The sequence below is a fragment of the Labrus bergylta genome, chromosome 22, assembly GCF_963930695.1.
Source record: "Labrus bergylta chromosome 22, fLabBer1.1, whole genome shotgun sequence".
NCBI classification, from domain to species: Eukaryota; Metazoa; Chordata; class Actinopteri; order Labriformes; family Labridae; genus Labrus; species Labrus bergylta.
The window spans coordinates 7,907,571-7,921,512 of NC_089216.1; the positions used below are offsets into that span (position 1 = coordinate 7,907,571).

At 41.2% G+C, this 13,942-nt stretch overlaps 1 protein-coding gene across 1 annotated transcript in view; it reads right to left on the reverse strand.

Moving 5' to 3' along the window:
• The window catches only part of plcb3 (phospholipase C, beta 3 (phosphatidylinositol-specific)), a 47,799-nt gene extending 42,105 nt beyond the window's left edge, over positions 1–5,694 (reverse strand). Inside the window, exon 1 of the mRNA XM_020643652.3 lies at positions 4,928–5,694. Within this exon, the coding sequence (XP_020499308.2) occupies positions 4,928–5,026 (99 nt within the window). The 5' untranslated portion in view covers positions 5,027–5,694. The remainder of the gene's footprint in view (positions 1–4,927) is intronic.
• Between the last annotated feature and the right edge of the window lie 8,248 nt (positions 5,695–13,942).

The following is a 13,942-nucleotide window of genomic DNA, read 5'->3' on the forward strand; positions in this document are numbered from 1 at the left end:
TGTTGTCTCAAACTGGGCCGACCTAGAAACAGGTAAAGACGTTGAGCTGAAGCCTTCACTTCCAGGCAAACAGCTACAATGCCCCCGCAGTCAGATCAGCTACGCCACATATGCATACACGTAGACTAGATATGAAAAGAAGCTAAAGTGGTGTTAGATAACTCCTGACTATTTTCTGGATTATCCTGAGGTGGTTCATGTTTTGCTCTCCACAAGGGTTTTTCCTGCTACGCATTCTACGAACAAAAACCAGAGCCCTTTGGATACCAAAACCAGAACCTGCATCTACAGATTCAGCATTTATATGCAGAATCTGAAAATAAAAATTAGATTTGATCTAATGAATTTGGCCTTCAAATTTCCCTACACATGCAAAATGTCATGGCGTCCTTTTGTTTTAAACTTTCCCTTCACTGCTTATTCTTCATAAATTATCTTTGCTAAGCTAAGCTGATACGTTGTTGCCTTTCGGTTGTGTCTATGTTCTCATCTTGCTCAAAGAAGGTCAGCAAATGTCCCAAAATGTTGGACTTCTCTTTTTAAACCCAGCTTAAGCGTCAGCAGTGTAACGTCATGGACTACAATTCAGGTTTAAATAGACTCAGATGCAAAGAAATATGGCAAATCAGATGAATGAATGAACTTCCCTGCATGACCATTCATAATCCAGCATGAAAAGAGAGTATATTTGAAGCAGATGAGGGTAGTGAAAACAAATTGCTCCAAAAGTGCATAGTCAAGATATTTGAGAAAGGAGAACATGTGTCTGCAGTCAGTTTGGTGTGACAACACAGCACTTAGAAACAAGAAAAGCAGCAGAAAAGAGCCTTTGGTGCCCTCAGCCGTTTCCATGATTATAGTTCCGAGCTCCTCTAAGTGAACTGCGGTGCAGCCTGCAAGGTCTGACACAGTAATCCCAACCTAACAACAACAACAACAACAACCTTGAAATGCGGCATTTTTACGGCTCATCATGCTCCACTCTGGCATTTCAAACTCACTCTAATGTTTGCTTTCCCACAACTCTGTCCAATTAATGAGCAACTAGAGATTCCCTGTGACTTAAATCAGCTCCAGGGCTCTTTTTGCACATTGTTCAAACTCAAATATATTTGCACCCCGTTTAGAATATCAGGCGCAAATAATCCATCCAAAGGAGGGTAATGTTGGTGTGAGGTGTAAAGAGGACTTTTTTCACTCTTACTAAATACATCAATGCTTTGACAGGAAGCCAAGCTGCTCAGTAGACAAGCTGTCTGTCTCCGTTTAGTTAATTGGTTGTTTGGGAGGAATTTTAACTGAATTCCACAAGGAATTCTTCTAAATTGAATTGTGGCTGCGCTGCAGAGGGCGGAGTGTCAGCGGGGAGGGAGGGAGGGACGGGGAGAGAAGGAAAACGGTTTGGCTCTGGAGCCTCACAACAAGCTCCAACAGGAAGTCATTCAACGTGTAACACACACAACCCAGAACAAAACAACCGCACGCTCACATACGAGCGCACGCCGAAACAGAGAAGGGAGACGGTCAATTTGGAGCACACACACCCACCGTCACCGCCACTGCCCCCTGCATGACTCAGTGTGGAAGTGGAAGTGTGTCATTCGATGGGCCAACAGTGGATGACAGAGGCGGCTCGGTGACGGATTAGAACAGGGTTCAAAAGAGAGTTAGAGAAAACTGGATGGGAGGGAAAAAAGGCAGATGAAGAATTCCACCATGAGGAGGAAGGATGCAGAGATGAGGAAGGGGGTGAAACGAGAGGGACGGGGTCAAAAGTGTTGTTTTCAAGTGAACTGCACAGCACTGCCCTTAGGCCCTTTCTGTGTGTGTGCGTGTGTGTGTGTGTGTCCTTATTCTTTTCAATGTCCTCAAAGTAATACACCCAGTTTTAGGGTGATTGGTCAAATCCCCTATAAGAACAAGGACAGACTCTCATGTCCAGGGTAATAATTAACCCTCATATGTTCTTACCAACTCACCCACTTTGGGTTGTTCAATTATTCCTTTAGCACAATGTGGGTACATTCATGTGTTTTTACAAAACAGTGCCAGATTGAGTCATGCTAAATTCCAAATGGATGACCATCAGCGTCACCAGAGTCTGAACTGAACTTGTAATGACGACGTACGATGCAACATGACTTTGGAACCATTTACACGATTTGGAAAACGGTGCCTTCTTGCCAGCCATTCAAATGCCATATTCAGAAAAAACGCATGATGATTTTAACTGTGTTAAAAAGTCATTTAGCTGGACCCCTTGCTACTGCTATGTGGGGAAGTTCTTTACAGCCCTACCTTACACTTCATTCATATTGTGGATTTGGTAAGAAATAAGTTGGACTGCATTATTAAGAAAGAAAATGTGTTGTATCTCCAATGACTTTCTGATACTTAGAAAAAGGAGAGGCGCAGATTTTTTTTGGGACATAGCTCAAACGGGATTATTGGTGAAGCCACTCACACTAAGGAGGAACTGTCTAGATGTTTTCACATATGCACTCCTGAACATTTCTAGAGAACATCCGGACGACTGCAGCTGAAATCCTCCCGACCTGGTTGTTCACACATGCGCCTCACAGTGGGAGACCATCCCTGTCGGGTTAGGAGCGGGGCGTGGATCTCCTGAGGCAAGACAAGGCCTAAAAAGAATGACTGTTGCACGGCATAAACGTCACCACCCTTGCTAAATGGATTATCCTGATTTTAACCTGCTTGCGTTCTCACATCAGCTCACTAGGACTTCATGCGGAAAAAATACGAAGGAGGCTGGCAGGAGAAACTCCGGGTGAAGTCAGAGTGAATAATTTAGCTGATAGCGTTTACACACGCGAACACCCCAAAAAACTTCAGGTGTTTTTCATGAGTTTTGTGCATGTGTGAAAAAGGCTTATGTTGGTTAAATAACCCATCAGTCCCGTTTGGAGTACTAGATCACAATATGATACACTTTACTGTCCCCATAGGGAAATGTGTCTTACATGCCAGTGCTGCATACATTTAGCTGCCTCTACAGATAACTCAATTAAATTGCAGAAAAAAAAAGGTTTTAAAAGAAGCAATGCAAAAACTATAACAGAGATCAAGGCGTCATCTGCAAAGAAGAGAAGCTTATCCTTGAATTTTTAAAGCTGCAGCCAGAGAATTTTAATACCGTAAATGATTTATGGACCGTACTGAAAACAATTAATTGTTCTGCAGAAATAAAAACTTCTGCACTAGCTTTACATGCAGAGAAGAAACCAGAATCCAGATGTTTCATTCCTGGATTCTGGCACATATAGTCAGACTCCATGTGAGGATATGGAACCCATCCAGTGAATCCTGCACTACAGCTCTTATTGCGTGAGCTGTGGATTCTGGATACTCATTTTTCAGATACTTCATAATCTTAAGAAGCCACTATCATGAAGTCACTTCCAAAAACTGTTTGTAAAGTCAAAGTTTACTGTCGCAAGAATGGATTCTTTGACGACTGCTCTAAGAAAAGTGGAGGATCACCCAAACACAACACTGTCTATCTTTCCTACATCCCTCCTCTGCCTGAACTGTGCTGCTACTCTCTCGCATTCTTTATCTCCCATCGTTCATTTGTTGATTCTTAGAGGGGAAATAGCAAATAGAGGGGAAGAGCGGATGAAAGATAGGATAAAGCATACACATGTTTTCGAGTGTTCACACACTGAATCACATCCATAAGCATTTCCCTGGGAATTCCCTTTGAGAGAGAGAGGGGGAGTGCAAGGCAGAGACAGTTAGTCTGTGTGAGAGAGAAAGGAAATCAAAGGGACATGGCATTCACTGTTTGCGTGACAAGAACAGACAAACATGTATTCAGTTCCTTAATGTGTGTGTAGATCTCCAATGCTAATGACTTGCATGAATCTGAAACAGCAGTGTTCTGCATTTCTCTTGCATATGGGTGACTGACTGTGTGTGCATGTTGGAACAAGTGTCATCACCACACCTGACCGCTGCATATGTGATAACAGCCATAGAGGAACTATGAACCTTTGCTTGCAAGATTTCTATGATTCATGGACGCACTGAGGCACACAAACACACTCGCATGCTATTAAATTGTAAGACGTAAATCCAAAGCAGGGGTTCCAAATGAAAGACGCAGACCTAAAGATCAGTCAGCTCCTGAGTTAATCATTCATAGCCTCTCAGACACATGGACACACACACACACACTCACACATTATTATTAAGGTCAATGACACGGGCAGGCACATTGCCAGGGGTTGCCAAACATGCATCTGCAGAAATACGCAGTAGAAAAAGTAGTGCGGGAGATGTAATTCAAACTTTTATGCTGACATGATTTGAAGAGAAAAAAAAAAAAAAAAACTACAATGTCAGAAAATGGTTTGCAGCTCAAGTTGCCTTTAATCCAAATTAAATGGCTGTTTTTTCTACCCACTCAGATAGGTGCTTTGTCATCTAATACTCTTAGAAAAGGGGAGAAAGTACAGGAGAGAAAAGAAAAAAAAGGTGGAGGAAGAAAGGTGTAAACTGAACCTGAGCCTGTGGAAAACCGGCTTGACAAGAATTCAACACAACACAACACATCTCACTATAGGAGGACTTTTCAACTGAAGTATCTGATTAACACTCACTCACAGACATAGTGGGCTTCTGTGTATGGCGCAGAGTTTGGGGGCTACACACCTGCACCTACACCTACACACTATTATGCGTCTTTATGTCACACACAAACACACACACACACACCAGTCTTGTGTGACATACAACAGTGGGCCTACTGTCTGTCAAAAGCAGGCTTTCAGCTCTGGTGCTGTCTTGTCTAAAAAAAAAAAAGTTGATCACATCAGGAAAACTTCCAGATCAAGACACAACAATGTGATAAACAGCGACACGTGTTTTAAATCCTGTCAGTACACTTCAAACATGTCTCTCTCACCTCGTCCCATTTGATGAATTTGCCCCCCTTCTTTAGAGCTTCATGGACGGACACGGGTTTGAGCTGCAGCGCGTGGACTCCCGGCTTCGCCCCGGCCATGGCGAGGGACTCCCTGCCCGGGTGCCAACGCCTAAACCCCGGCTACGGCGAGCTGGGCTCCTCGGAAGGAACCAAAAAAAAAAAAAAAAAAAGAAAGCTCTTCCGTCCTTCCTCCACTTCCACCCCGGACCTTTTTTTTTTTGCTTTTCCGGGGAGAGGGTTAATTGAAAGACAAGAAGGGGGAGGGAAACTTTTCAAGACAGCGACCTTAAAAGTTAGTGAACCTCAGCAGAAGTTTGGAGAACATGAGGAGTAAAATCCACAGAGAGAGAGACAGAAGTTTGCTGTTTCAGCGCGCAACGCCGCTGTCTTGTCCGCGTCCACGCAGCAACGCGGTGACGCGCCTCGAACTCCCCTTTTCACTCTAGCCTTTTGATTCATATATTCACATGTTCATTGTTTATTTGTGCAGGATCCTTTAATCGCGCACTTGAGCCCGCGGAGAGATCCTTTCCTTCCTTCCTCCCATCTGCTCGACCCCTCTCTCCTCTCCTCTCCTCGCGCCCTCTCGCTCCTATCAACTTTCTCTGCTTCCTCTCTCTCCTGTCGCCTCCAACGCGTTTCGTCTTCTCTCCTCCTCCGCTCCTCCCTGCATGTTTTCTGTGGAAAAAAAGAGAAGACTCCAGAGGAGGGAGTGAGGGAGAAGGACAGCGTCAGATAGCGCTGAGTGAATGAGACATAAAGGGGGGGAAGTCAGAGTTAGTGTAAAAGGGGTGTGTTTTAATCCAGTTCCTCTGTCTCCACCTTTGTATGCATGACTGCTAAAATGTACAGTATTCAGACTTTAATGAGCAATTGACGGTTCAGCTATTTTCTGCATAAACTGTCTTTTTCCTTACATTGCTGAAGGTTCAAATCCTTTTTGCGCCACCTTCATCTCTCAAAAGTGCTGCAAGTGAAAAGGAAAAGGAAAGCTGCAAAAAGAAATAACATTAAATGTGCTGCAAATAGATTTAATCATACATGATCATCAAGTCATTTAATCTGGAGAAAAAAAAACATCTGCTTGTAGACAAATGCTGCAAATCCAAATCAGTGGAAGTTTCCAGGACTGTTGGGGCCCTGAGTGGATCAGTTTATTATTGACAGGAGAAGAAATTACATTTTTTGACAACAGTTGCGTACGTGGGCGGTTCTAGGCAGGGGCCAACAGGGGCCAGTGCCCCTGTATCACTGAGCTTGGTCCCCCCCTGCGGCCACCCCTCCAAAATGAGTGAACATACACAGTATTTGACTCAACAACCGGACTCACTATCTGTTACTGAAAGAAATATAAATCATGGTATTTTGTGTTGTGGTGTTTAATGATGTGTAAAAGTGGTCTAGTTGCATACCGGAGATGACAGTTGCCACTGGTTGCATACCGGAGATGACAGCTGAGCGGGGGGGGGGGGGGGGGGGGTTCTGACAGGATAACTTGGGATGCGTGGAGCTGACACTAACTGTGGAACTTGCTGAGCTGTTGCTAACCCACCCCTCTTTACTCGTCACCTGTCATTTGGGATTTGGTCAGTCCTGGTGTGAGGGCTTATAAGGAACACTGGGGGAGACGTTTCAGCCCGTTCAAGGTCGGTTGCCCTTTTCGGCCACCGTACCATATGTGCTCAAACTGCCTGCTGGAACTTAAAAGAGCACTTAAGTGACTTGTTGTAAATGGATACTTGTCAAAGGCTAATTAGAAAAAGAATTGTACAAATGAAAGCCGCAGAGAATGAGATATATTTGAGTTATAAAGGGAAAAAAGATTGCAGCAGCTTCCTTACATATATATATATATATATATATATATTTCACAGTCTAAACGTGTTACTCTTTATGAATGTGTTGGGTTGTCTTTTTCAATCAGCTATGAATAAACAGAAAGATGTGAAACAGACACAAACAAGCAAGTCATGTTGTGTAAACCAGTGCAACATGAAATATGAAAACACGTGTATTGAAAGAGAATACACCACAGCCATTGGTGTGTGGATGGGTTGGATAAGATCCTGATGGGCGGGTTGGCATGTTGCATGGCAGCCTTCTTTCATTCCTGAAATGACAGCCGTGTACGAAAGGGTGAAGGAAGCTGTACTGATAAGTGCTTTGAGTGGTCGGAATCTGCAGCGTTAAGTGCAGTTGGTTAATCATTTATTCTGTATCGGCATGTTACCGGGAAATACGCTTTCATTTGTATATTTTCTTAAATTTCTGTTGTGTGTCTGAAAGCAAAATATACTTTCAGCTCTCCTCTAAAAAAAAAAACAAAGATGTGATGTACTTTTACTTTTTGTTTTGTTTTCCCAAAAACAAAGTCTGTGATGATGAGCAAACCAAAAGATGCTGATTTGTTTCCATGGAATAATAGAGCATTTGACTTCAGCATAGGGAAATCATAACAACGAATTACTAGCAGCTACTTAGTTTAGTTTAGCTTAGCTTAGCTTAGCTTATCATAAAGACTGGAGGCAGGGGGAGACAGCTAACCTTGTTTAAACTACTGGTTACTTGAATAATAGCGCTCGGCATCAAGTCCTCGCAACAGCTTTGCATGAAAAGTCCAAATCTAAATATTCAACATGCAGGAAAGTAGAAGTAAAATGTAGGAAAAAAATGAAATGACTTCTGTTGAGTTCCTCAAATATTGTACAGTAGAGTGCTTGTGTGAATGTCCTTAAACTCCAGCACAGCTTATTGACTGCCTTGCTGAGAGCTGGCTCCTATTTACTGTTGTTCTCTGCAGGGAGCGCGCATTTAATTAAAGGGCTGATTTAATCCTTCAAATTACCTTTGCCTTTAATTGCTTTGAATTATTTTCCTCATTGTTGACAGTGACAGATGACAGCCTGATGTTATTAAAAACATGGCGGCCGTTGGAAATACAGAGTGATAAGCTTAGAGGTGTTTTTAAAGCAAACGGGGAGAGGTGGATATGCAGTCTGAGAATATGTATGTTGGATATTATATTAACTATTTATAGAATAAACATGTAATAATGTTAAAGGGATTTGGTGGTGAAGGTAACTGAAGCTCTTAAACAGTCATCAGGTAACTTTCCCCTTCCTCCACAGTATCAGTTGCAGGGTGTCATGTTTAAGAAGTGTGAGAGAAATGGAGTCAAATCCTGCTGCCAAGCAACATTACACCTTGGACTGCTCATAAAAAAAAAAAAAAAAAAAAAAGAAACGTTACAGAGCAACAGATTTTTTTGGCAACCCCGTCTTTCTCCTACTCCCTAACTACACCCGGCAGGAATGTCTGCTATGCTGCAGCCTGCTGACTGACCGACTGAGTGAATGCCTGCTGGTGTGTTATTCTTGACTAAAACCGAAGTCAGGAGGAGGGAAAACCCACAGGAATCAATCAGAAAGGATCCACAAGTCCACATTTGTGTTTAGAAACTTGAAGTGTGCCTGTTACATGACCCTGAGGTGTCCACATGCAGCAGGAGATACTTTGTTTAACAATTTAGCAGCTTGGCAGACTGGCATTGAGGCGCTGCGGGGTTGTGTGTCTGTGTGTATCTGACCTGGATTTGTGTGTTTTTATCCAGGCTGTAACCAAGTCCAGGTCGAACCGTTGATTCATTTGATCTTGAAGCATCTCACACAAACACACACACGCACACACAAACACACACACACAACCTCTCAAATGACAGCAAACAAACACAAGATGGACACATGCATATCCATTCTTTAAACAGCATGTTACCCGTGCATAAGCAAGGATATTGTGTTTCTCTGGTGCATAATAAAATGCTGATGCGTACACACTCATCTTCTCTTCTCACACGCACACACACACACACACACACACACACACACACACAAATGAATAACCTTTTTAGCCAAACAAAGTGATGTTGAATGCCGCGTTTGAAGTGTGGGCACCTGTGGTGTCAATAGCTGGCCTCCTCCCTCCTCCCTCCTCCCTCCTCCCTCCTCTCTCCTCTCTCTTTAACACAAATACAATCTCTCTCATTGTCTCTGTTGTAGATAAAAACACTCCCTCTCCTCCTCTGTGTTTTTTTCCACATCTCCTGTTCTCCCTTTCCAACAGGCGTCCACCTCCCATTGGTCAGTGAGACATAGATGGCACTCACCTGGATACGGAATGAGGTCTCAAAATATCGTGCGAATGTAGAAGAGGATGCTGTTTTTTTTTATCTTTTCTCAGAATCGATGACGTAGTTCTCTCATGCTCACAGGAAGTGGTTACAGTTGTTGAAAAAGATCTACCTCTGATGACGGGAAGGGGGGGGGGGGGGGTCCCTTAAATTTACTCACTTCAATCAAGTCATATGAACTGAAATACTTTCTTCTTTCTAGACTTAACAATTACAGCAACCAAGGGCTGGATTGCTGTGAGATTGGGCGCAGAATGGTCCCTAGGGGAGGCATCCTTCACTTTGGAGATAACCTGACTTTTCTCTAATCACCTCCATGATATGAACACTTCGTGCTTTAAAGCTCCTGTGAGGAACTTTCAGTTCGTGCCGGACGCTGAGGGCCAAGCGGTACCTACCTCTCCTCTTTATGTAGATCATGTACGTGGGTGATTAGTGTTTTCTGATTGTAAAAAATAATAATACAAAATACAGACAGGAGAAACCTCCTTCAATGTCTTACATGCAGCTAATCATTGGTGTGGAAAAGAGCTAGACTGTTTGACAAAATGCTAATAATTGCATTGACTGACACCGAGGGGTTACAGAGATATACATCAGCACTTTACAGGCACATAGTTAAGCTACATAGAAAGAATCCTGTTTTTGCTGTTGATCTTGTTTGCTTTTGGAATGAATTTCAGTTTATTTCATTGCCGGCTAAATATTCCTCACCGTACAGCTTTAAGTGACATGTCTCGATAACTACTGATTATTTGCCATGAAATGTCATAAATTCCATTGAAGATATTGATATTCCCCTCGTGCAACTATGAGATAGACATTTCTTGGTTTAGGTAACATATCTTGGAAATAAAGTTAGAGACTCTGCAAGCATGACATTTGATACACCACTTCATGATCCTCTGATTATTTCAGTGCCTAACTTTTCTCTTTGACTTTTACATTTTATTTTTTTAATGATGGATATGCTCAAACTTTAAATTTGATGGCCCCCATCCTGTAGAACCGCTGTGAGATACATTTTTTTTTTTATGTAATGGGTTGTCATGAGGGTGAAATCGACATTCATGTGTGTTCATAGGAAAAAATAATGAAAGGAAACCAAAAAAAGGGTATAAAGATGAGTGTATCAGAGGAAGGAGGGGGCGGTTTGGAATGAGTGTAGGCTGTCTCAAAATCTCATATTGGACTTTTAATAACGAAGGTTATGAAAAGGGCCAAAAGAGAGACAACAGGGGTTCAAATGGAACAAAGTGACACACAGACACAGATGGAAAAGATGTTTTGGAGTCTCTCTCTCTCTCGCTCTCTCTCTCTCTCTCTCTCTCTCTCTCTCTCAGCCCAGCTCCCAGCCCAATCTTTCTCTCCAACTCAAAGCCAAGGACTCACAAAGACACATTGTATAAAGACACACTGGCATATTCAGGGTCCTTCCACACACTGCCCCCTCTCTCTCTCTCTCTCTCTCTCTCTCTCTCTCACACACACACACACACACACACACAGGCGTGTACAGCACAAACACTAGCTTTAATAAGAAAGGTCTGACTCCGTCAACAGGAGCAATAGAAACTTGATCAAATTACTCTCCACAGCACTGCAGACATTTTGGTCTAAAGTCACCTGACAGGAGACTCTTTATAACACTGCAGGGTCATAGTTAATATATAAACAAACTACCATGTGGGCAATTGAGCAAAGTGATGCTTTTTCCCCTGAAGAGGCAGTCATACGCAGATAAATTATTCTAGGTAATTATTCCGTCATGATAGTTAGTTTATTACAGTCCACTTTTATTAATGTGGCTCCAGCTCTCATGATCATCCACTACAGCCTCTAAATACCCCACAAGGTGGCCTAAAGATAGCCTAAACCAAAGTATCTTTGAATTCTTTTACATTATTGCTGTCACAACATTGCTACAAAATAATCCTATACTGCCATCTAGTGGCTGCATTGCTGTACTCCCCTCCCCTCTGTCCAGTCCTGTTTGGATTGTGCAACAGTTAGGAATGAGGATTTACGAGTTTCAGTTCTGCTTCAGGACCCATCTGCCGTAAGAGTACGGTGTGGCTTCACTGTGTGTATGCACACCTGTCAGTAAGAGAAATCTGGGAAAGTATATTTGCACAGGTGAGTCAGGATCAAACGACTGTGTTCACAGTAAGATTTGTGATGGGCAGAGCTAACTTTGGTGCACACATGAAAGACTGAATTTGATCTGATTGAAGTCCCTGCCCAAGGAGTTCAGCTACAATCCAGTTTATCAGCTAAATCTGATGCATTGTATCTCCTCTGATTAACTGAGATATGTTGTACATGTTCCCTGACTAACTAAATAATAAACTAATTGGAAATAATGACAATATGTGAACACACTGAAACCATCAAGTACAATAAAGAACAAAAACAAAGTCAAACTTTAATCATTTAGATAATCATTAAATGCTGACCTTATAGTATTGTGTGATTTTATGATTTGTGACACTCACTGTAGTATTTCTCATTGAAAAAATAATTGAGAGTCAGCTCAAGCTGTGTTGTTGGGACTTGTGTGATAAACAGTTATGATTGGGAAGAGAGTATAAATAATAAGGATAAAGAAAAACAATGTGTCCGTTATAATAAACTAAGTGTTAACCGTATACTGATTTAAGGGGCAGAAATGTCTAATGGCAACAGTTGTGTTGTTGTTGCACAAAGTCGACACCAAACACTTTCTCAAAGAGCTGACAACTCAGCAGATACAACTCAACACTGCCCCCCTGTGGTAGGAAGGGTGAATGGCTGGCTTCCCAAACCTCTGGCTCCATGTAGGAAGCAAAGAAAACGTGCCTGTATTTCTAGAGGCAGTTCTCCAAATGAAGCACAAGAACTTCATGTTTAAAAAAGTAGCCTAAATCTTACAGTCTTGTTTAAAACATCAAGTATGAAAGTACAAAGGAGGAAGTAGAGACTGGAAGTAGATTTCAAAATGAGTCAGTTCCGTTCATGTTCTTACAGTTCATGTGTTTACAGTTCATGTGTTTACAGTTCATGTGTTTACAGTTCATGTGTTTACAGTTCATGTCTTTACAGTTCATGTTCTTACAGTACATGTCTTTACAGTTCATGTCTTTACAGTACATGTCTTTACAGTACATGTGTTTACAGTTCATGTCTTTACAGTTCATGTTCTTACAGTACATGTCTTTACAGTTCATGTGTTTACAGTTCATGTGTTTACAGTTCATGTCTTTACAGTTCATGTCTTTACAGTACATGTCTTTACAGTTCATGTCTTTACAGTTCATGTCTTTACAGTACATGTCTTTACAGTACATGTGTTTACAGTTCATGTCTTTACAGTTCATGTTCTTACAGTACATGTCTTTACAGTTCATGTCTTTACAGTTCATGTCTTTACAGTTCATGTTCTTACAGTACATGTCTTTACAGTTCATGTGTTTACAGTACATGTCTTTACAGTTCATGTCTTTACAGTTCATGTTCTTACAGTACATGTCTTTACAGTTCATGTCTTTACAGTACATGTCTTTACAGTACATGTGTTTACAGTTCATGTCTTTACAGTTCATGTCTTTACAGTTCATGTTCTTACAGTACATGTCTTTACAGTACATGTCTTTACAGTACATGTCTTTACAGTTCATGTCTTTACAGTTCATGTTCTTACAGTACATGTCTTTACAGTACATGTCTTTACAGTTCATGTCTTTACAGTTCATGTTCTTACAGTACATGTCTTTACAGTTCATGTCTTTACAGTTCATGTCTTTAAGGTACATGTCTTTACAGTACATGTCTTTACAGTTCATGTCTTTACAGTTCATGTCTTTACAGTTCATGTTCTTACAGTACATGTCTTTACAGTTCATGTCTTTACAGTACATGTCTTTACAGTTCATGTGTTTACAGTTCATGTCTTTACAGTACATGTCTTTACAGTACATGTGTTTACAGTACATGTCTTTACAGTACATGTCTTTACAGTACATGTCTTTACAGTTCATGTTCTTACAGTACATGTCTTTACAGTACATGTCTTTACAGTTCATGTCTTTACAGTTCATGTTCTTACAGTACATGTCTTTACAGTTCATGTCTTTACAGTTCATGTCTTTAAGGTACATGTCTTTAAGGTACATGTCTTTACAGTTCATGTGTTTACAGTACATGTCTTTACAGTACATGTCTTTACAGTACATGTCTTTACAGTTCATGTACAGTTCATGTCTTTGCTGTGCCAAGCCTACCAGCGATGAAAAGTAACCATGTAAACTTGTTAAAGAATGAAGTACAATTCAAAAAACTTTTAGTCACCATGTTTGGAAAAAATTGTAACATACGACTGAATATTGTCAATCAAGAAGAGTGTATACCCTCTAGAGACTGAAAAATAAGTGTATACTCCACATACACCCTGCATTACACCACAGAGTATAAAACATCTGACGATATCATAACTAACTTAGAGACTTTAAATACACGCAGCAGACAGGACTTTACTAACAGCTATTCTCTAAAAGTTTGAATGTAGAACTTGTATTTGAAGGGGAGTACTCCTATATAGTTTAGTGATGATTTGTACAGATTTTGTAACCCTTCATATATAATAGATTTGTTTCAGTTTTGGCAGACACAATTTTTGCAGATACTTCCTGAATCTGTTCTCCTTGACCAAAGATTACTTAAGTTCATAATGTTAAAGCAAGTAGGAGCCGTTTCCTTTAACAACTCACAAATAAAAACAGGTTTAAAAGCAATCCTTTAAGGTGTATTATAAAGACTCTTTTGAGGTGATT